General features: G+C 35.9%; 1 protein-coding gene across 2 annotated transcripts in view; it reads right to left on the reverse strand.

The window, feature by feature from the left end:
- The window catches only part of LOC107085810 (potassium/sodium hyperpolarization-activated cyclic nucleotide-gated channel 1-like), an 81,621-nt gene that overhangs the window by 3,977 nt on the left and 54,142 nt on the right, over positions 1–23,502 (reverse strand). Inside the window, exons 5-8 of one of the 2 annotated variants that reach the window (XM_015376363.1) lie at positions 17,511–17,657; positions 15,085–15,325; positions 9,731–9,895; positions 2,653–2,716 (exon numbers count right to left, since the gene is read on the reverse strand). In XM_015376363.1, the coding sequence (XP_015231849.1) occupies positions 2,653–2,716; positions 9,731–9,895; positions 15,085–15,325; positions 17,511–17,657 (617 nt within the window). The remainder of the gene's footprint in view (positions 1–2,652; positions 2,717–9,730; positions 9,896–15,084; positions 15,326–17,510; positions 17,658–23,502) is intronic. The other variant, XM_015376361.1, reaches the window with a different exon arrangement.

Here is a 23,502-nt window from a genome sequence, read left to right on the forward strand (position 1 = left end):
TAAGTTGTTGTAAAATTGTAGTAAAACATAAAGCTTTGATGTGTCTTTAATACCTTAAGTTTAATACCATTATACTGGAATTATTTTAAAACTTAGCAACACACCATTCAAGTACATGTAAAGCAAATGAAACACATAATGTTTAAAACCAAAACTGAAATAATGAAGGGTAAAATTTAATATAAACATCTATTGTCTGAAATTATAGCAATTAAAAATGTAAGACTCTGAACCTGAGAATTGTTGTGTACAGTAATAAACAAACAGAAATCTGCTGGTGAATAGATTCATACAATTTTCAGGCTGACCAGCTGTGTAAAAGCCTAACTTTTTCTGCTCTGTAAATCCAATACTGCCTGGGTACTATCCCTATGAGAGTTGGGTGATGTGCTTAAAGGTATAATCTTTTCACTCAAGCTGCTAGACCAAAAGACCAAACTTTAGTACCTATTTTTGTTCTTTAACATATGGTTATTTTGTAGTTTAGACCTCTCTGTACCAAAGTTGTTCAGTTACAGAAAGCAATTGTCCACAAGAGGATGTAACTTTATTATGATAGGGATTCTGATTTGGTAAAAGGACAAACCCCACTTTATCACATGCCAAGAAGCTTAAAAATAATACAATAAACTTGTAAACTTTAAGCTAGGATAGTATTCTACATTCCATATGTAGGCTACTTCTTATACAGACTGCTGTTTGCTGGTATCTAATGGCAACATGACTAATAAATACAAATCAATATAACACTTTAAAACATTGACCTTTAGTCTTTTTTTAAATATATATACATAAATAATACTGTATCCCTCTTGTGTCAGTCAAGCATCTGCTGAGTTACAATCTCTTTTACAAATATTGAAAACCCTTATTTGCAGTTTTAAAAAATAATTTGGAATTTGCTAAAGTCAGTACCAGCATGTAAAAAGTATCCAAATTTCCAGAGTTGTGAACTTACTGAGTTCACAACTCAGTAAGTTACTTACTTTTTTAAAATAGAGTAATAATTTTTTTTTATAAAAAAACAACAACAAAAAAAAAATAAATAAGGACAGTGCCAAGAAAACAACAATCTCAAAATGAAAAGAGATAATCTTTACCGGATTTACTGTAGCTATTTTCCTTCTGTAGTCCTTAAAGATGGGGAGAATTTAAGAGGAATAATGTCCTATTGTTAAATCTTTATACAATCTGTTCATTTGATGATTAGTGATCATTTTCAAACATACTTCTAAACTGTAAAGAAATATTTATGGGTAAAAGGTAAGATAAAAATGTATTCTATAGACAAATGCAAACATTATGCATTATAAACAAACTGTGGTCTGGAAGCATCAGTAATCACACTTTTGGATAATGCATATACCAACACATGCTGTGACTCTGCCATAAAAACAGATACAACAATATATAGATTAAATATCTAGAATTTTTAATCATACTATTTTCCATTGGCTGCATTTTATTTCAGACAAACTGGAACAGAGTGAAAAAGCTATAGATGTGGCAATTTAAAATGTCCTATTTGTGGGGGATACTGTGAATGCTGAATCCTCCAGGCTAAAGAGGAGGGACAAGCCTGCTGTTATCGCCATCAAGTTAAAAAGGCAACATCTGTGATGGCACGGAGGTGCAGCCATGCACATGACAAGTGAAAGTTCTGCACATCTGTGAAGGTCTAATTTATGCTGATTATTATTTACAGATTCAAGAAAAGAAAAAGAAAAAAAAAAAATCCCCAAAACGGTTAAAGGAAACATTAGTTTTTATTCTTTATATTTAATATAGTTCTGAGTTTTAAATTAAAAATCAGTTCAGATGTGTTATGTCTTATCATTGCTTCTTTCACTTTTCAAAATTATTCATAAAAATTCCAACTTAAAAAACATTTACCTCTCTGTCCCAGTTTATCATAATTAGCATTTAAATTGAGATAAAAAAAAAACTTTGATTAGTTTCCAGTTTTTTATAGAAGAGGTAGGATATCCAAAACTTGTATGTAAAACATGTGGCGGCACATAGAATCTGAATTAAATTTCTGCAGTAGCCTGCTTTTATTAGGCATGTTTAAGCAGGAAAACAGGGACCTGAACATTTTACCTGCATAAGGTCATGCATTTTTATTTTTTTATTTTACACACGACAGAACAGACGGGTCAGACAATCAGAAACAAACTTTTAATTGGGTGAAAACATGAATAAATCATGAAATGAAACCTTGAAAGCTGAAATGAACTGTATGTGGTGTTGTATTAGTAAAATTCTTACTAATTTGGAAATATGATTTTTCTGAATACACTTTCAGGAAAGGATACAAAGAAAACATTGATAGTTAAAACAATCACACCTTACCATAAACTATATATTTTTTTTCATTTAGGAAAAAATGTCATGTAGAACTGGATGAAATTCCTTTGTTTCTTTGATTGTCTTAGTTGCTGATATTTTAATGTGTCCATCAGAATGTAGGAAATTCTGGTGTGGGTAACTTAAGTTATGTGTTTAGGATGCAAAAATCAAACAGATAATGTAAACTTCAGCAACAAGTCAAGCTGTTGTGATGATAATTTTTGCAGACTGGATTTATTTAGCAAGGCTGAATGTGTTAAATCTGGCCCTGTCCAAATACTGGAATTAGAGTAAGAAGTTTACCTGGTGCCTACTCGTCGGCCAGGGCATTCTTGAAAACGAGATGAGCTCGTCTCAAGATGGACTCCTGGTCAAACAGTTTTTAGATAGATAAAGGATAACGTCAAAGGTGCAACATAATATTGTTCTCAAAGCATGGTTATTTTTTCTCTTTTTTTTTTTTTTAAAGAGCAAGACAAGCAGATTACCAAATGCAGTCAATACGTAGAAACGATACAACCAGCACTGATCATGACAAAATACCTTCCATCGTATGAGACAAAACCCCTTTCATGATTAGTCTGAAAGGACAAATCTGTTCTGCAGCTACCTGACTGGGTCAGTGTGCAGAGCTTTCGCTGTCCAATATATAGTGATAGTGAAAATCTAACTCATCTGGCAGTTCATATACAAAAGGGCAAATATTGGTTAATCAGCTGACATTTAAGGGCACATTAAAAAAAACATATACTACCCTGAAGAACGTACTGTGAAAATAGGTTAACTGTCTTTTTGATTTATGCAAATTTGCAACATTGAAGAATATTTCTATGTAATTCATCCTGAAAGCAGGGTGAGTAAATGCTTTAGTGTTGTAAATGTCACATTACAGCTAAAAGGTAATGGGGAATTGTTGCAAAAATAAAGTTTTTGAATATTTGTTCCGAATAACTTTTTCTAAGTATTGTTTCACAGAGCCTGCCAGGTGTCAAAATAAATCTAGAGGTCAGAAAAACATCCTTCAGTTTGAAAACTTCAATTCTTCATCCAAAATATAAAGCTTTAAATAAGCAGACCCTATTGGCTATATTTTCTGAACGTGGATCTAGCTGTTCCTGCCTTTAACTGTGAGGAATATCTTTGTCCTTTAGGTCCATATTAAGTACTGCAAGCTTTGTTCTTGTTTTTCTTTTTAACCACAGTGATGAACAGAGTGGTTGTTGCTACGAGCTATTTGTACTTTTATGACTTTCAGTTAAGAAGGAAATAATCATCACTGGTTTTGTTTTCTTAGCTAGATGTATGTTCTCACATACAGTATATCTTAGCTATATGTGATATTGATTTAGTTGTATTATGGTAGGTTGTAAAGTGCCTAAAACTTCACAATAAAATAAACCCCCATCTTTATTGTATTGTATTATTAAGTGCAATCGTTCTATTTTCTCAAATGTTATGTTTGGCTATACAATCTTCCTTTTCTAAAATGTAACATCAGCTTTAGAACAAATATATTCAAGCTGCTCCATTTTTGGTCAATCCAATCAATACGTTATAGTGCGTTTGCAGATCATCAGAGTAGTTTTTAACAAATATGATACCAACATTTGTGTTGTTTTTAGCTCACGTATGTTTTGAACATTGTTTCTTTTTTTTTCCTCATTATTGTTTGATCCTGAACACTGTCCTTAGCATAGTGATAAAATGCAGTAGATGTTGTTCAGGATCTTTTGTAGCCCTTTCACACTGGCCGAAAAACCAGTTCAAACCTGTGAACAATCTGCTTTTAGTGGCAGTGGGAACAGCTCACTAACCCAGGTCTACCCGGGTCTAACGTTTCGGCAAACGACCCATGTTAAAATCGCCTTGGCTGTGATCGGCATGCAGTGAGAACACCTGACCAGGGTTAACCCCTAAATTACGTGACACCATGAATGCAACGTATGGACGGAAAACAACTACGATTACTTTCAATGAACATGGCGCAGAACTGGTAAGAGGGACTCAGAAAGATAAAAGACTGAAATAATAGAGTAGTGACGACACTCTGGTTCCCGTCCATGTTACTCTCCACGATTTACTCCCGTGAGTTCAGTGTTCACATTGTCAACATTATTAACACTCACTCACCAAGCGTGATGCTGGGTGAGTGACAGACAGTGGTAGGGGACAGTGGCCACGCAGCACGCCAACAAGGGGTTAGACCTTTTTCGGTCAAAATGTGAAAAGAGCCAAAAACTGATGGTTAGCGGGTAAACCCGGTTTTGAAAAACCTGGGTTTTCAGTGGAAAACCAGCTTCAGATGGTTGATGGATAAGTCTGAAGTGCCCTTGGAGAAATTGGCTGTAAAATTAAAGCATAAAGTCTTTCACTGTGGTTCAGTATTGTCCCAAAACCTTTAAATTCATCTGCAACGTTTTTTCAGACTGATTTATGTTAATGACTTTAAATGTCATGTATTCTTGAACTTCCTTAGATAGGGTCAAATTGTGTTGCTCTCTTTCAATGTTTACTACTTTTTTTTGCATCTGTGGTTCTAGAACAGCACACCTACGCACCACTCAACTTCGCTCTACTCAGCAAAAAAACTGTTGTGGTTCCATTGATTCAGTGATCCCTGGAGGTGAGGTATCAAGCCACAAATCTAGCTGTCAGTGGTGACATTTATGGCTTGTTATTCCTCTGCTACCTTGGCAAACACTTTGTCATTTATCTAAGCCTAATATACTGCTGTAGAAAATCGCAGTCTTCTATGATTCACATGAAGGCATGCCATCGTTGCACCAAGGGTTAGACGTGCTGTTTGCTTGTGAGGATTACATGGCTTGCCTGTAGTGTAGCCACTTTAAAAATGGCAGTTATTTTTTAGCTCACAGACTTATAAAATTGACCACTCACATGGTCAATCAGACCAGCAGTGTCTTCAGTCTGTTCCCAAAACAGACTGAAAGGATTGGACCGTCCCAAGTGGAGATATAGAAAAACAGTAAATAGTGATTACTTCATGTTGAGAGAAGGTTTCCAGTTAAGTTCTAAGTGATGTATTGTTTTTTCTAATTACGGAGTAATCAACTCAACCTTTTAAAACTGCTTTTAGTATCTAAGCTGTTATCTAGTTTTGCTGAAGGTATCTTTGTGATAAAAATATGCTCTCTGAGAAAATAGAGGGTTTAAAGCCAATGACTAAATGTGAATGGCTGGACTTTGGTGTAAAACGTTTTACCATTTGTATCGTAATTTCATCTTATCACACTGATCAAGTGGACTAAATTAGTACGGATTAAATTTGAGACTTTTTGATACTCTTAATTGGATATAAGTAAAACTGTGACTTATAAAACTTATTCCAAGCATTAATTACCATCTAAGCAAACATTTAGCCACTAAAAAGCACTAAATAATCTCCTCATTACAGAAGAATACTATAGTATACACTGTAGTTTGATTTAAATCACCAGTGACACTGGTTATGGCTAAGGAACAGTCATTAAAACACGTAAGGGTAAAGAATAAACAATAAAAATGTATTAAATAATATCATAAAATCTTGTATTTCTTTGTAATTGACATGGAAATTAAACACAAACGTCAAATAAAAAAAATCCTAAATTTAAGAAAATATTTGGTTTTTTGCAATTAAATAGTAATGGCATTCAGTAAATCATACAAGGATATTACCTTTTTTCATTCAACTAAGAAATGTTTCTAACCCAATATGAGACAGATATCACTCAAAAGACTAAAAACATCTAAAACAATATTAATAAATCAAACTGTTCTTTTGCATTTTACAAATTAAAATATGTAATGTGGATCAGTCTTCATAGACATACATAGTCATTAGAAATAATTTTGTTGAAATTACTTAAAAAGACAATTATATAATTCTTGTGACAGTTGACTGGGCTTTAGGATGTTGGTACTTTTAAAATTTGTCTTTAAGGTTAGAAGACCTTTGCCAACACCTCAATCTTTTCCTTCACAGATTCTCTATCACATTCAAGTCAAGTGTCTGGCTGTGCAACTCCATATCCTTACCATTAATTCTAGTTAAAGGAAACACTGGTGAAGCTCCAGCTATATGCTGATGACACTATTATTTATGTCTCTGCCAAGATTCCATAGAAGGGTGTAGAGCTACTAAATTGGCAATGGGTCAGGGCTCCTCTGTGATTGGAGGATACTAGCTTATCTTTGACTGTTTTAAAACAGCATCTTGGTCAGAGAGACTGACTTACACATGGTGTGGGCAAGTCTAGTAAGGCTCAGAGACTCTCTGGTCTAAAACAGACCAGACCAATCCCAGCATGGACGGTAAGAGTTTATGCTTGCACCAGATTAACCAATAATGCAATAGCACTTTCTTTTACCATAATAGCCATTTTATCTGTAATTTGGCAATGGAGTTTTAATTATCTTTACATTTTAATAACTGGCTGCTGTGGCTGGCTAAGATACCAAAATAATCCTCATGTCTTTTTCATTGAGACAATAGTCAATGGACAATTCTCCAGATACAATATACTCTAAATGGAGTGAAATGAGTAGATAAATCAAAATATCAGCAAGTTGTCTCGGACTCCCATCCCAAATTCAAAGGTCATACAAAGAAAAAAGAAAAGACCGATCTAAACTGTTTTGGAAAATCTTGCTTGTTGACTGATGCAGCCAAGATATCCTTTCATGCAATGACATGACAATAACTTTAGATAAACATTTTAAGCAACCTTTATCTCCAACGAGTGAAAATAATTTAGGTCAGAAATGTGAAAATTATACTCAGATATCATTGATTCCTCTACCATCATTTCATGTTTCTCATTTCCATAAACACAAACGCTATTTATATCTCTGGGTTCATTCTGACACCAAGCGTTTGCAGGGCTCTGTGGGTTTTTCTTATAATCGTGTAGTAAGCTGCAAGTGCTTACTAATTGATCCATGCATTAATCAGTCAGCACCTTGTGTCATTTGTCAGGTAAAGCTGTAGAAAAACACAACACCGAGGAGCATATACCAACTCTGGAAGATATCATTAGTAGATTTCTAATTAAATGATACAACTTGATAACCGAGAGTTTTTTAATTTTATAAAATTTCAACAATTCTGAAATGATCTGATCTGATCTAACACAGCTATTACAATAAAAAAGCCAGATTTATATCAAATAAATCTTAGTTTCAAGCCAAACCATATATATTAAAACATTTGGGTATTGTCTTTATATAAATGAAACAGTATATTGGTGTATTTTCTTGTCAAACTATGGGAGAAATATACCAACAAGCAATTAATCTCCGTTCTAAACAATAATGTGAAATGATGGACTTTGATATAGCTGTATTACATTTAAATAGAGGTTTTTGAGAATCACAGCTTCATAAATTATTCTGACTTAAGCAGTGTACGTTTTAGGATTTTAGAGGCGAGACTTTACATGTGAATTTCAACAACCAGTCCATATTCCATTTTTGTCACATAAAATATAAATATATTTCTAGCTAATATAGTAGGCTTGTCTTTTTTAGATGCTGTTATCTGGAAGACATGATGCTTTTTGAAGCATTCTGGGAACAACTAACAAGATTACCTAAAACGACGGTAATTTCATTTGTTAGTCCCTGTGATACCAGGTCTTAGCAGATGCACAACACTACTTGTGACATCAGCTGTTCAGAGGAATGCTCCATAAACATTTACAGTGTTGTCACTTCTGCAAAGCAAATGTGACTTGGCCTAAAAGTAGCTGAATGGTGATTCAGACATTTATGGTTCAGATGGAACAGTTTGATCAGATTTCAAGGAAACTACAATATAAGCAAACCCAGTTATTAACCAGTTTTTACATACATGTGCCCTTTTGTAACTGTGAAATGTCTGTGTGGTTAAATGTAATGATTACGTATCCTTCTCTAAATCTGCCATGGCGGAGTTAATCATGTATTCTTCTATAAATTAGTTTGACTGTAATTGACCTATTCCTTGACAGTGTAGCAGGGTGCCTTGCAACAATATTCAAACATTTGTAATATGCCAAATTTTCTGAAGTTGAAACATAAGTTTGATTGTATTTTGTAAGGATTTTATGTGATAGACCAAAAAAAAGCAGCATAAAAGTATGAAGTGGAAGAAAAGGATATATGGTGCACATTTATCTTTAATGCATATCTCACAAGGGTGCATGCATTTTAGTTACCCCCTTACTATGATATACTTAAATACAATCCAGGTCAAAAAGGTTTTCCTCAAAAATCATTATTAAGATAAATCTTATTAATACCCCTGTCAGATTTAAATTTCTAATTTTTTTTTTCATTACCCTAAAATGTTAGTTTCTGTTATTATTGAAACAGAGATCTGTTAAACATCTGTATTGGTCTAACTGCTTTTAAAATCTTACATTTTAAATCTCTTAAATCAAATATTTTGCACGTTTCTATTGGTATGCGGATAATTAATCTATAATCTGATAGATTCTCTTTGAGGTTATAGTTATGAATGCAGGGCTGCATCACTATTAAAAACCGAAATTAAAAGATTACAATAAATTAAACTTTGTCAGGGGTATTAATTTTGATCTAACCTATGTGCAGCAAATAGTTTAAATGTGTGCAATCTCAGAGTAAGAGGAGCTGTGAAATCCCCAGATGTTTGTTAGAGACCAGGGAACATACACTTTATTCAAGTGAACCTTGGATAAAGTGGGGAAGTTAAGGGTTACATTAGTAAGCTCCTTTCTGCTAATCTATCACATAAAATCATAAGAAAATATATTCAAGTTCGTGTTGGCAGTGGAAAAAAATCAAAAAAGTTTAACTGCTATCAATACTTTTGCAAGGCACGGTATGTTTAACTGATCATGAGCCTGCTTGACAGTCAACTGAGCTACACCAGATGGTAACATTTCTCTTGGCCCTGATTTTAATTTAGTTAGAAATCTGTAATTAGGTGGGGTGCTGCTCATACCCAGGAGTTTGGATGAGTGTACAGAGAGCCAGACACACATGCACGTGAGGTTAGCTTCCATCCACTAGGTGGCTTCCAGTGGGGGGGTCAACACCAAACCAAAGAAGGGGGCGACCAGACTCCCTCCCTGATTGCAACATGCACCGCCTTCCAATTAATCCAACCACAAAATGCTACTTTTGCTCATTAGAGGATTAATACTTGTTACAACAGAACGGATTTGAATTTTTTTTTTTTAAGTGGCGAAAGTAAACAAAAATGGTAGCATACATGTCATGCAACACAAGATGGCACACACAATGCTTTTATGAGGAAATAAGGGCAATTGGGATCTGATTAGGACAAGACAACAAGGCATAATGACGGGCAACAGATTCAACCAATTAGCCACAAGAGAAAATAATGGTGTCTTACCAATGCGGTCCAACCGGTCAATGGCGACAGTTTCAAATGCACGTCGCATCATGGGGTACTCTTCAAGCACCTCATTGAAATGGTCCACAGAGAGGGAGAAGAGTCGACAGTAGGTGTCTGCCCGAACGCTTGCTGTCCGTCTGCCCTTGGTGAGCAGACAGATCTCTGCATGACAGTGACACAAGAGGCACAAAATAAAAAAACATCAAGGAAACAGCAGCAGGACTGAAGTATACAGAAGGCGATAAAGGAAATCGTCCCAGTAATTACTGTACACATTATCATATAGATGAATCTGTGGGAACAAAGAGTTAGGGAGTAGAAGAGCTAATGTGAATGTAAATAAATTGAGAAGCTCATAAGCATGTCTGTCACACTCTTTGTGCCAAAATCATTTATCATCCTGTAGAGGGATAATAGTCCTGTGATATAAAACACTAGTTGGTGTTAGAGTCAGGCTCCAAAGCACTGCGCCAGTTTAAAATATAATCAGTAACTAAAGACAGGGATGACTTTACAGCATCTGTGTATCCCCTGTTCACAATGCATCAAAACACAAGGACAAAAGCTGAACAATACATCAGCAACAAATCTATGTTCTCATCATAGTCCTCGTTAATCACGTTTATCACATTACCCCTAAGCAGACACAATATTGGTTAGCGCCCCCACTTCCCACCTCAAATAACACTGAATTATTGTCTACAGCACAATTACAAATCCATTTTTAGAAATAAGCCTCACTCCTCAAATGTCATAACAGTTACCCACTAATAACATACACTGCAAGAACAAGATTATGTCAAATTTGTTGCCTTGATTAGAAATCTGCGCAGCTTAATCTTGACAAATATTGTGGATGGATCATTTCCTTTCCTGATGCAGTGGGAGTTACCTATAAAACTGTTCAACGGTTGAGCACTTGATCTCCATGGGGAGGATGCGTCAAAGTTAAATCTCATTTATGGAATGCACAAGATCTGTCTGCACTTAAAGCATATTTACTCTGCTCCACATGCCAATTCCTTGAAGTGGCAAAATACAACTGTAGGACCTGTTCTTTAAAATTTAAGGCCCTGTCTATACTACCTTAGGTGCAAAACATAAGGTTATTGTTCTTTTTGTACATCTGTCCGCATGCAATATGACGTGAATAGGCAGTGGCATAACCGGATTTTTTTTCAAAATAAGATAAAAAAAATTTACTCTGACAATAAAGTCCATCGCTGGGCTTGATATTCATAGAATTTTATAAATGATGGCACAGGGGCCCATTTTTCACACATCCAGTCGGTTCAACTTAGGGTTATCCTTTTTTTTTTTTAGATTTATATCCTATCCTGTCTTGTCCAGCTTAATGACTGACAGGAAAACATGAACAATGAAAAAGAATTCACAAATACATTTATTTTGTAAGAAATTCTAGCATTACTGTACTGTACAGTACTGTACTGTTTTGACCATGCTCAGCATTTTCATAATTTCAATGTTTTTTGTGTAGTTATTGTCAGCTTTATGCCACCTTAAATTCCAGCCTTGGTATTACACTGTTATAAATTTTTCAGTTTTAAATTCCTAAATTTTGAATCTCTTGGATAATGCAGACATAGATACTGTGAACAGAAATTACCTGTTATAAAAATATTCAGGGTAGCAAAGACTGGAATCCTAGCAACGTTAATTCTAATAATTCTGCCAATAATTTGAACGCTTGCGTTCACTCAAAGTATTTGCACCAAGCATAAAGCATTTTTTCCCAAGTGGCCAGAAAATCATTGCAAACAACAATACTGATTTGAATGGGAAGTGATGTTGATGTCATGGCGAAAAATCTGAGAGTGTTATGACCCAAAGGCACACTGTTCGTTTGAAACCCTTCATCCTAATGGTTCACAATACAGGAGGACATCGTAAACAGCAGGTACATTAGTTGATGAAAAAGGACTTCAGGAAAGCGTCATATTTTTTTCTTATTTTCTATAAGGAGAGCCACATAAAATGTGTTTTTTCAAACATTAACATTCATGAGATAAGATAGTATTTGCAGTGCCTCACTGAAACAAAAGATACATATATTTAGATAGACTACACCCTCATCATCTGACCTATATTTGTTCCAACGCTATAATCTCCATTTACATTTGCACCTGTACACAGTCTATCACTTTCCTTCACGTGGCCAACCTTAACCTGTTACGGTGTAATTTTTCTTGGCTCTGCCATTATAAATCATAGAAGCAGGGCACAAAATGTGCAAGATGTGCAAGCAGCACTGTCTCAAGCTGTGAGTGTGAAGAAAGTGTTAGAACTGCTGTAATGGAAGGCAGGCTTTACAGCGAGAGGTACCTTACATACAGAGAACAAGAGAAGCTGCCGGAATAATGCGTCATGTTACATGTGGTTTGAGTCATGTGAGAGATAAAAGAATCAAAACAAGTACAGATGGTGGTTGGTCTGTATTTAAATCAGCATACTATGCAACTAATAAGCTTATATGACGACAATGGCAACATTCAGAGATAAATGTGGTACCCGACCCTAAGATCCTGCTAAAGTGAACAGCTGAACAGCAGTTGGTGAGTCGGCAAATCTTTCTCTAATGCTAATATAGACAAATGACAGCTCTTGCAAAGTTTTAACTGACATAAACATTAAAGTAAAGATTATTTTTTCCTTTTATCAAAAACTTTAGTCATCAATACTTATAAACTAGACATTTGTTGTGCTATTATTTGTTAAATTATGCTAAATTTAAAGAGATTTAAATACTTGTGAGTTAATATTTCATGTTTATTCTTAAATACCAATTGTTTTGATATCACAACACAGTTAACTTTGCTTTTCCAAGGTCAATAATACATTTCTGTATAGCTGAGAAACCGAGGTCAGAAAGGTGATGCTGACACAGTGATTTATTGTGCCACAAGACCCTGCTTTAGTGATTTATCTGACTGCTGTGTTCTCCGGGTTACCACCATACGATTATACAAATTCAGAAGCCACTGTGTTTTGTGGTCCTTGTTTTCAAATCTCTGTGGCAGCCCTAAAAAGAACTCCTCGGAAATATCTTCCCTGTCAGTTTAAAAAAACTCTGGTGTTGCTGTGGGTTTGTGAACGTCAGGGACCTGTTATCACTCTTCATGACGTTGCGGTTTGACACATTTCTGTTGTGCTGTCACAAAGGATAAGCCCACTCCTGGAGCGTTGTGGATAATTTACCATCACATCATGTGTCACGTATACACTTGTGGCAACCAGCTTCCTCCCCTTCTGAGTGAAGAGGGTATGCCTTGTATGACTCAGAAACTGAAGCCCAAAAGGGATTCTTGCCTCCTGTCTTATTGTTCTAGCATCATACAGTATAATTCCTATAGCTACACAGTGGCTTCACTCCAAGCTGTGTGATAGTAATGTGCAATCCCATCAACCTTGGCCCCAGAGGTGATATTATTTCAACATACAGGTGTAGTAACGACCATGACTGAAGGTGTTCTGTGACCTACTGCCTCCCCAAATGTCCTTTTCATCATTATGCTATTAGTTCCCTGTTTTTTTTTTCTACAGGAGCAATTCCAGATGGTCTCTGACTCTCCTGAAGAGTGAATCATTTAAAATTTAAAGGCACCTTACTGTAAGTATTCGCACCTTTTGAATCTTTTTCCATTTTTGTCATGTGGCAATAAAACTATATATTATATGATAAAGGAACACATATTCAAAGTTTTATTTTAGTCAATAAGTTTATAAACTTTGGCAAAAATTCTTCAATAATAAGGCCTTTTTTATAGTGTTAAAAGAGAACCACACTATGTCTTGATGGTAATTTTCTACAAGCCAGTCAAGGAACATAGACATGGGAAAGCAAATGCTGTGAAAGCAAATACTTTGGGCAGATGAAACCATAACTGAATGTTTTGACACCTTTTGCACTACAAAAAAAACAAAAAACAAATCCAGAACAAACACTGTAAAACATCCATTCAAATCAGTATTAATGTTTGCTTTTCTTCAAGTTGAGCCAAAACACTGTTAGGATGGCATATACCTGAAACTCAAAACATGGCAGGCTCTAAGGATAATCTGTTATAGGACACAAGAGACTTCAGACAGGCAGTGAAGATAATCTACCAGCTGGACGTTAAAAAGAAAAATACAATCAGAGCTAAAATGAAACAGATCAAAGCTAATTTTGTGAAGAGTAGTAGTGGAGCAGAGAAGTCTTGAACATTTTTGTTTACTAATTCTTTCCATCCAATCTGACTGAGGATGAGATATTCTGCAAAAAAAAATATGTCTTTAGATCTGATAGCTGGTAGAGACGTGGCTTAAAGACTTCAGCTTATTAGAATATAATATTCAGGGTTCTTTGTCAAATAATTAGTTTAAATGAATTAAATAATGTGTCCTTTTTGACTATCGATATGTTCTACTTTAATTTAGTTAAACAAGAAAGAAAAAAAAAAAATTCTTGGAGGTTTATGGGACAAAATGCAAACAGGCCGAAGAAGTATGAATACTTTTTCAAGGTGCTGCTTTTTGTGTTCTTTTTCCTTTTGAAGAGAGCTGTAGTGACATTTGTAGGGGATGCTGGGTAGGAAAAATGGATTTGGATTATTTAACAGGGAGACTTCTTGTTTCTTTTCTGATTTTCTGCCTCCCTTAGCTTGTCAACGAGGCGCGCAGTGCATTCAACAGACACACCAAAGGGAAGGTATTCTTAGACTTCTTACCCTCCTCCCATAGCAGGGGTGAACACAAGATAAAATATGCGAGACGGCCTAAAATAGGAAACTTTGCTTTCCTCTCAAAAAGACAGCAACGTCTGCATGTAAATTTTGTTGAAGTAAACCAACTGCAATGGAATCAGGAACGACATCTTAAAAATTTATATCTGGAGCATTGCAGAGAGAATTAAGATTAGAGATTTAGGACAGTGATAGGATGAGAACAGCAAGGTGCTCCTGACGTCAAGCAGAGGAGTTTTCACTGGCTAGTGTTAAGTAAATCCAGTGTATGGAGAAGGCGAGGAGTTTAAAATTTCTAAGTTGAATGTGGGGGAGGGACCTCTGTGTGTCTTTAGGGATGCCTGATCCGTGCCTTGGCCAACACCAGCAACCAGATGAGAGGTTATGTAATCGCAGAAGCTGACTAATGTCTGACACTGGTGTATTGACATCTACAATAACTTCCAACAGAATCAAACACAAGCTTTAGTCTGCTTTCTATATAAGCATGTTACATATACACTGCGTGATTTGGAGCAGGCTGAAAGGATGCTGTAATCCGATTTTGCATTTTTTATGTGACTATAAAGAAAAGACATTTTATGGAAAATGTGTCTCTTTTTTTCTTACCTCCAAAGTAGGATCCATCCGTTAGTTTCATCTCCTTGTTGAACTTGGTGATGACGCTAACAACGCCATGCTGAATAAAGTACATCTTCTTTCCAACTGTGCCTTCCCTTATTATATAGTCATTAGGCTGGAAAACCTCAAACTTCAGCTTGCTCAGCATCCCTGTCACAAAGTTGGGGTCAGCATTGGCGAACAGAGGCATAGTGGCCACGAGCTTACGGCAGTTGAAGTTGACAATTTCCTGGCAGGGGAAGAAAGGGAAAGTGTTTGATGAAACGGAAGGGTTCATGCCATAAATAATTCACCTATTTCCACCTAAACACAGCGGAAAACAAGCAGTGGTTAGGTGGTCGGACACATCCCCCCCTTTCATCTCTGAACCGTTATCTGCAAACATAAATGAAATTGGACACACAGTGCTGATTTAGGCTTAATACTTCCAAAGCACCTCCCATATCTCTCATGAGAGGAAACTTTTTGGCACATAAATCAGATCCTGATGAGTTTGCCCTCTGGTGCCGGCTGCAAGCCATCTCGCTGGTCTCATCCTGTCCCCTCATACGCAGCAGGAGATTAGGAGCTTGTTGTCTGTTTGTCTGTTGCATCTCTGTTGCTGTGCAGATGGGAGGCCGGGGCACTTGGCAACCGCAGCGATGTGTTGTTGACCCCACATGAGCGATAACCCTCCTCCAGTGACAACGGGACATTAACAGGATGATAACCAATCTCTGCGATGTTTGCTGGCTACATCAGTGTAATGGAAAGGAATTTCAGGACGGCCTCAGATGTGTTTTTCAGCAAATGTCATGGAGTTCTGACCTCAATCAATCGCCAGAACTAATGAATTAGACAGGAAGTAGTTTTCGTAGCTGGCCAGCATTCATGCCTGGGATTCAATCTTTTTCTATGACTCTTCTAAAGTTTGTAATATTGCTGCTGGACAGAAGCACTAGGAGTTGCTGTAATGTGATGCTCTCTATTGACTAACAGGGATTACATGTGTTTTTATAGCGTCCTTGAATGTAACATCAAAGGTGATTTTTTTTCTCTTACATTTCCAGTAACTGATCACCTGAAACAGGTTGGTTTTTACAGTTCATAAAACTTAAATGAGATAATACTGAAATTAGTAGAAAGCATTTTCAAAATTATTTAGTTTAATTAGCAAAACTGTTTAAATTTGATATTTATTCAAATTTATTCATGGTGACGTTTACTGCACAGATGTATTAATCTTATGTTTCTGCCTTAATCTTCCTTCTCAGTGCATGTTGATATAGATTGGGAATAAATATGTTTAGGGATATGGCTTAAAGTTTGGTACTAGATGTTTCATACTGTCCCAAAGTTGGTTACCCATTAAAGCTTTTTCTTAGGTAAAAAGAGCCCAAATTTTTAACTGAAGTTCTCAGTGTTGAAAATGTTAGACAGACTTACAGTATATACCCTGTAGAAAGACTCATACACTGTTTGTAAAAAGGAGCGCTAACCCATCAGATTTTAAAATGCGGTAAATTGTGCAATAACTTTTTAATATAATATAATATATGTATAATATAATATAAAATGGGCAAATGTAATATGAAATAAGAATAGTAGGGTACACAGACTACATTTTGAAACATAAATGCAGCATTTGTGGCTTTGAAAACATAATCTTTTTTTTGTTAGCTGTGGCTACAATGTAGCTTGCCACTATCGGTGTGTGAGTGTGTGAGTGAATGGGTGTAAACCACTTTGGTCATGTCCTCTGACTTGAAAAACCATTATATAAGAACAGGCCATTTACCATTTAACCATTTTCCAATATAAGTGTATGGGTCTTTTTGTTGGGTTTAGATCAGCTGTTTTCTTGTCCTTATGCCAGATTTCATCAAGCTTTTTGCACACATTGAACTACCCCATTAGAATATTTTTACGTAAAATGTTTTAATCCCTTTTCCTTCCACGTAAACATCTGGAACAATAAACCAGCACTGCACAACAGCTCTGTGAGGTGACTTAATGGGGCTAGATGAAAGATTGCACTGAGAGCATTGCTTGGTTTGCTGTTTATTTTTCTTCCTCCCTACATTCCTGCAGGCTTGATTATTCCTGATACAGTTTGCTGATATGGGACGCTTAGACATGAACTGGCCTCTTATTTTGCATAAATATTTAATATAATTTTCAATGAAGTAGCTGTAAATAGGATTATACATTTGCAGACATTCAAATAGCTATTTCTTTTTTATTGCTAAATAAAAATTCTCAGCTTATCCTTCGAGAAAAAGTATTATTTCAATGCAAAACGATGTGACATCAGCTGTCAGAAACACTTTAGGGTATTCTTTTTTAGAAATACAATTTAAAATCCTATCAAGTGGAAATGATATGCGGTCAAAGTATAAACTTAGTCTTGTGTTTCATCAGCAGAGCTGTCTCACCTCTTTGAGTGGGTCGTTGAGTTCGCTCAGGATGTTGTCCTCATCAAAAATCTTGCCTTGATAGCGGTGCTCATAGTAGTCATGGATTTTCTGTCTCATGTCCGCTGGAAGCTTGTGGAAGGACATGTATTGCTCCACTTGTTTATACTGGAAAAGAAAAATAATAAAGATCTAATTTCTGACAGATTAAACTATGATTTTACAATAATTTCCTTTTTATTTTGTTTATGCATGCAAGAAGGAATCATTTCATTTAAAAACACAATTTAAATCGAAAACAAAGTTGCATAAAGCACTGTCGTCCCACTGTGTACTTTTGTGTCCCTGTAAGAGGACAAGTTGTGCTCTCACTGAGTCACAGAGGCATGTCCTGGTTGTGTGTTGGGAGAGTGCAGCACAATGATAGGGATGCAGGTGGTGAAGAAAACCAGGAACAAGAACAGGCCGAGGGCGATGTCAGACCAAGGTAGCGGCTCAGAAAATCTCACCAAACCCAGCGGTAATGCAAATAAACAAGGCAGAACTCTGCAACCAATTAAATTTAACTGAAAACTCAATTTTCAGGACAAAGTCTTCCTGCTATTCCTCATAAGACAATTAGAAGAAGCTGGATGACTTATAAAGATGCTGCCACTCTGAAGGAGTAACATCCTATTTTTAAAAATCCATATTCTTCTATTTTTTTATTTTGACACTGTCAACTTTCTCCATAGCACTTAAGGTGCATGTTAAATAAAATATTGATAAAAACATGTTACCTATCTAATACGCTCTAATGATGCAATTTTGATAAATTTTTTTTTCTATTCTGGTCTTTTTTTGTTTGCATTAACTCTAAATAAGTAACAGCTGAAAGTGAAAATATTGAAGCATATTGAGCAATCTGTCTTCAATTTGCTTTGCCATATTCATTGGGCATATAATCCCCTTTGGGACCTCGTAATAATATGAAACAACCATAACTGTTGCTTTAAAAATAATCCAAACATGCAGTACTACATACTGAAACATCAACAATTTTTCCTCATAGGATAATTAGTGTGTATAAGGTACAGGTGGCAAGCAGTTGAAAAGAAACTGACCTAGGAGATTTGACTCAATGATTGAAAATGCCCATTAGATTGCGAAAGACCTTTTCATTATCCACATTAATCCTGTCTGTGTTTGTCTGCAACACACATCAAACCGTGAAGGACAATATTAAGCAGACTGAGAGGTAGATGTGTGCAATCAGGTTTCATAACTAACCTCTCTGCAACAAACTGTTGGGTTGGATAAAATAAAGCCTTGACTTGACATGCAGCTGATGAAGATGGTGCCACATAACTGCAAAAGGTGTTTGTTTCAGATCACATTATACTGTATGTGTTTCCAGAAAAGAAAATTAATGGTTATGTGTCTCCTTTAGTAAAAGGGTGATTTAAAGATTGATATTAACAGATGGATGCTGGACCGGATTTTTTTAGCATTTGAAGAAATCAGAATTTAAAGGTCACACTTTTCTTGATGTTAGTGTTTTTTACAGTTCTCCATAAAATACACTGAAATGTAAAAATGGAATGAGTAACTTAAAGACACATTTCATAGTAAAATTAGCTTTTATATAGCATATACAGTCAAAGCAGAAATCTGTTTCTTACTAAGAAATGTTATCCAACTCTATGTTGCCATTGCTTTAGCCAACATTTGACTACAAAATAAAATGTTTTATATGATTGTTGTAGTTTTGCCATGTCAAGGTTTGAAGTACTAGTTGGATATAACTAAAAATGTACCTCCGATATTAGGTTTATTTAAAATTGCAAATGTGATTGTTCTCAGGACAGCTATACTGTAATACAAAAAAATCAAGTAATCTCACAATATGTTGAACTTTTCTGGCAGAGTTGTAACAATAACATACAAAAAAGCAAACACAAGGATGAAGAAAAAACAAAATGTTAAGAAAAGAAAATATATAGAGGCTTCTTGAAACGAAAAGAGCAGAAACAGCAAGGCAAGGGAAAGCCAAAAATATAATTGAGCCCATCTATTTTGATCAGTTTTGCAACAGATTTGTGACAGACACAATCTTCCCTTCTAGTCCACAGACCAGACAGCTGAAAATAACCAGCATCTCTCACACTCCCCTGGGTAATCATAGCAGAAGAGCGGGTGAGAGCAGACAGCAGCTGTGAGCATGGTAGCTCAGACCAGTGGCGAGCTCTTTGACCACTGTGGCGCAACCAGCCCCACAAAATGAATTTTGTCAGCGAGGGAGAAGACACTTGAGTCACAATGACCCCCTTTATTGATTCCCTCTCCCAGCTGCAGAAAGGTGATAAGGGACCATGTTTTTTTAGGTGGGAAATTGATTTATGTTGAGTTCACACAGTTGTCCTGGATAGTGTCCACTGTGGCCAAAGCAGGCCATTTGGACTCGGTTTGACAAGGTGGGGCATGGAGTAAGGCGAAAGTGGTGACTTTGAGTGGCTGACTGAACTTCTGTGTCCATACAGTAATAACTCAAGAAGAGATACAGGAGAAATCAGAATAGGATTATTTTTAGCTTGATAGCTACAACTTGGCCACAACTGAAACATCAGATTTCAACACTAGGCAACACTAGATCCTGCACTCTTTGCAGTAGTTTATGCTATATAGTGTCAACTGTGCCATTTTCAAAATAAGCAAAACATTTAAAGCTAAAATAAGAGGAAACAAATATATTTTCCACATGAGAAGTCATGTTTACTGTTCATTCAGAATGCAAGAAAGAGTGAGAGAGAACCACAGTTTCAACGGATAACAGGATGACTCAGCATATTGCAAAAAAGTTACTTTGTTTATTTTTTCATCTTCCTCCTCTAATGATTTTAATTCTTTTTTTTCCCAGTAATGGTAAAGATTTAAATCCTCCAGCAATGAAAAGTAATACTGTTGTATAAGTTCTCTTAACTGGGATAATAAAACTTTAAGATCCCAAATATTAGTGACTTTCTTTCAAAGAACTAGACTGAAGAACTGTTTTACAGCGATCTGTCTTTAAATGATAGTCATTCTAGCTTTAATGCATCTGATTGAAGCTTTAAAAAATAACAGTATGTATATCTGTAAATCCAAATTTAATGTTTTTTAATCCTTTTATACGTTTTTGAGGAAGTAAAACAGTTGTATGGCTGATACAACTCCTTATTTTCTCCTTTATTTCTTACAGAAGTTCATCACTCTTTTCCTAAAGAGAAAATAATGGCAGCTAAATAGGATCTTGTTTAATTAAAAATATAAGAACCAGCTATACAGTGTGGTCTTCTGCCCTCCTCAGATGAATGACACAGATGTCCTCTGGCTTGAAGAGTGATTCAGCACCATGCCATCACAGCATGGATGTGTTGATATCATGCATACTTTACTCCCTCATTTCCTTCTCTCCCCTCCGACAATCTTCTGACTCATCTCTACTAAAAGTGCTCACTCTGTATTTTTCTTCCTCTTTAAATAAGACAGATTCTCTTCATTATAACAAATGTATTGAAAAGTTTTATCAAGCATCATAACAGAACCTTTAAATACAACAACTATATGGGTCACATTTTCTCAACACATCCTTGTCATAACCATCATCTGACATGAAATTACTTGCAACAAGCACTCCCACATCTTCCATCTTTGCATCCGGGCTTCCAACCCCCCAGCTGTGGCAGAGATAGATGTAATGACTAGAGGCTCAGCACCCTGAACTCATCCCTGCTGCTCTTCATCCTGCTTCACTGATATGCACAGCCATGCAGCAAAAATCAGCACTGGCTGAACCTGACCACGCAATGGGGTTTCTGCTCCCTCAAACAAGGCATATTCACTGCCTTAAAGCTAGAAGTTCAGAGCCTGGGGGGTTGATGAATTGGGAGGTAAAATGGAAAGAGGGGGGTGGATTAAGACTATTTGCTGTGAAGCAGATGCACATCACACACTGAGCTAGAGGCATGTCAGAAAATCAGTAACTTCAGACAGCAGACTTGTTTGCTGTGGGAAGTTCTTTGTGAGAACACTCTGTGTTGTGTCTTTAGCTGTCCATAATCAATTTCAAAGTTATCTTCCCAAGTACAATACATTTGGACAGGAAAGACACACATTTTCACTTTTTTTTTGTTCCACAATTTTAAAGATTATGTTTCCAGCTATGCATAAGAGTGATGCTTCAGAAAATGCATTCTGGCAAAAAGCCCTGCAATTACACAGTAATGACAAGTTTTAAGTGGCATGTTAAACAGCTCGGTGGAGCCGTGCCAAATGCAATGAGGAGTGCTTTCTCTAGATTGCATCGACCATGAAAGCGTCTGGCAAGGTCAGCCCGTCATTCTAGAATAAATTGAAACCATCTAAATGCTTTTATAAGCAAGGTGTAAATTAATGAACTGGTATTTTAGCATGTCCTGTTACTGTTACAGCCAAGGTGACTCTGCTTATCTGAGTTATGGTAACAGCCTCGCATGGGAAAGATAATGTGTATAATTTCAACTTGTGGTTGTGATTATACATACAATAAAAAACCTGGTTTGGCATCAAACTAAAAGAGAATATTTGAGTTGGAATCTGAATATTGGAATTTAAAGTATCATACATTCTGACTAAGTTCAAAATCCCCTTAATGATGGAAGTGCTATTCAGAGAAGTCAAAGGTGCACACATCATTTAGTTGGTCAAAGTACAGATATCTAAATGTAAAAATACTGATGGAGCTTTTTAACTTACGTAAAAATACAAAGGACTAGTGCAAAAGTAAAATAAAGTTTTAAACTTATATAATAAAGAAAAACCTTTTTAATAATGCTATTCTTTAAAAACAGTTCTATGCATAAATGTGTTAGCTTTCCTCTTTTGCTCACTGTGTTGTAAGGAGAACAAATACGGACTCTGTCTAGTTTTGTTGCAAATGAAAACTTCAGACAGGACAATATTAACTGAAACGAACAGTCTTTGGCTTTTATAGTATTAAAGTTGCTAATAGCATTACAACTGAAAGAAAAGTTGAAACATAATCAACATACAAAAGCTAATAAACAGGGAATGGACAGAGAATGTCTCACATCTTAGAATCTGATCCATCATCTGCAGTGTTTTCCAGCCCTCTGTTTTCCTTTAGGTTACTCTCAGGGTTTGTCTATAAACAAACTGTGCTCCGATTAGACATATTCTCTTTCTGCCCTTGCATTTCCCTCTGTTTTGTTACAGCTGTTACATCATGCCATTATTAAAATGTATTGACACATTTGAAAAAGCAAGGACTGGAAAGTAGAGATATCAGTGTTTAAATGTAGTGAAAAAAGTAATAAGTTCCCAGAAAAATGAATGCTTAACTATAGTGCAGACACAGATAAAGGCTACTTAAGTACAGTATCTAGGTTTTTGTACTTGACTCCAGATGTTATTAAATAGCCTTTGACAAATGTTTTGGCATCTTTATTCTATATCCATAAAGGAAGGAAACTGAGATTATGTCTGGAATTGCTGAGGCCAGACTGGTTCCCCATCTGACACACTGGAAAAACATTCTAGAAATAAATCAAAATTTCTTAAATAAACTGTATTTACCATTAATTTGAGTAGGTAAATGAGATAGTTTGCCAATGGAATGAGTATTTTTAATCTTAAAATATGAAATTTAGATCATGTGCACTTGAAATAAGACAATGCAATTGTGTTTTCTTATTTTAAGTGTAAATTGTCTTGTTCCATTGGCAATATGTCTCTTTTACCTCCTCAATCCAAGAACAAATGCACTTATTTTAAGAAAAAAATGACTTATCTAGATTTCGATTTTTTTCCAGTACAGATGACACACCAGCTGTGACAGGGTGTCAGTCATGATTTATTGCTTACTGCAAAATGGATCTGAACTTTCCTACATTTCTGAACCACTGCTGCGTAATCCACCATACCATTCCAGATTCACTGGACAGACGTGACCAAAGTGCTGTGTACAAAGTAAAAAGAACAATCAAGAGCAAACATT

Source organism: Cyprinodon variegatus, unplaced genomic scaffold, assembly GCF_000732505.1.
Source record: "Cyprinodon variegatus isolate N-32 unplaced genomic scaffold, C_variegatus-1.0 Scaffold134, whole genome shotgun sequence".
In the NCBI taxonomy this organism is placed as follows: Eukaryota; Metazoa; Chordata; class Actinopteri; order Cyprinodontiformes; family Cyprinodontidae; genus Cyprinodon; species Cyprinodon variegatus.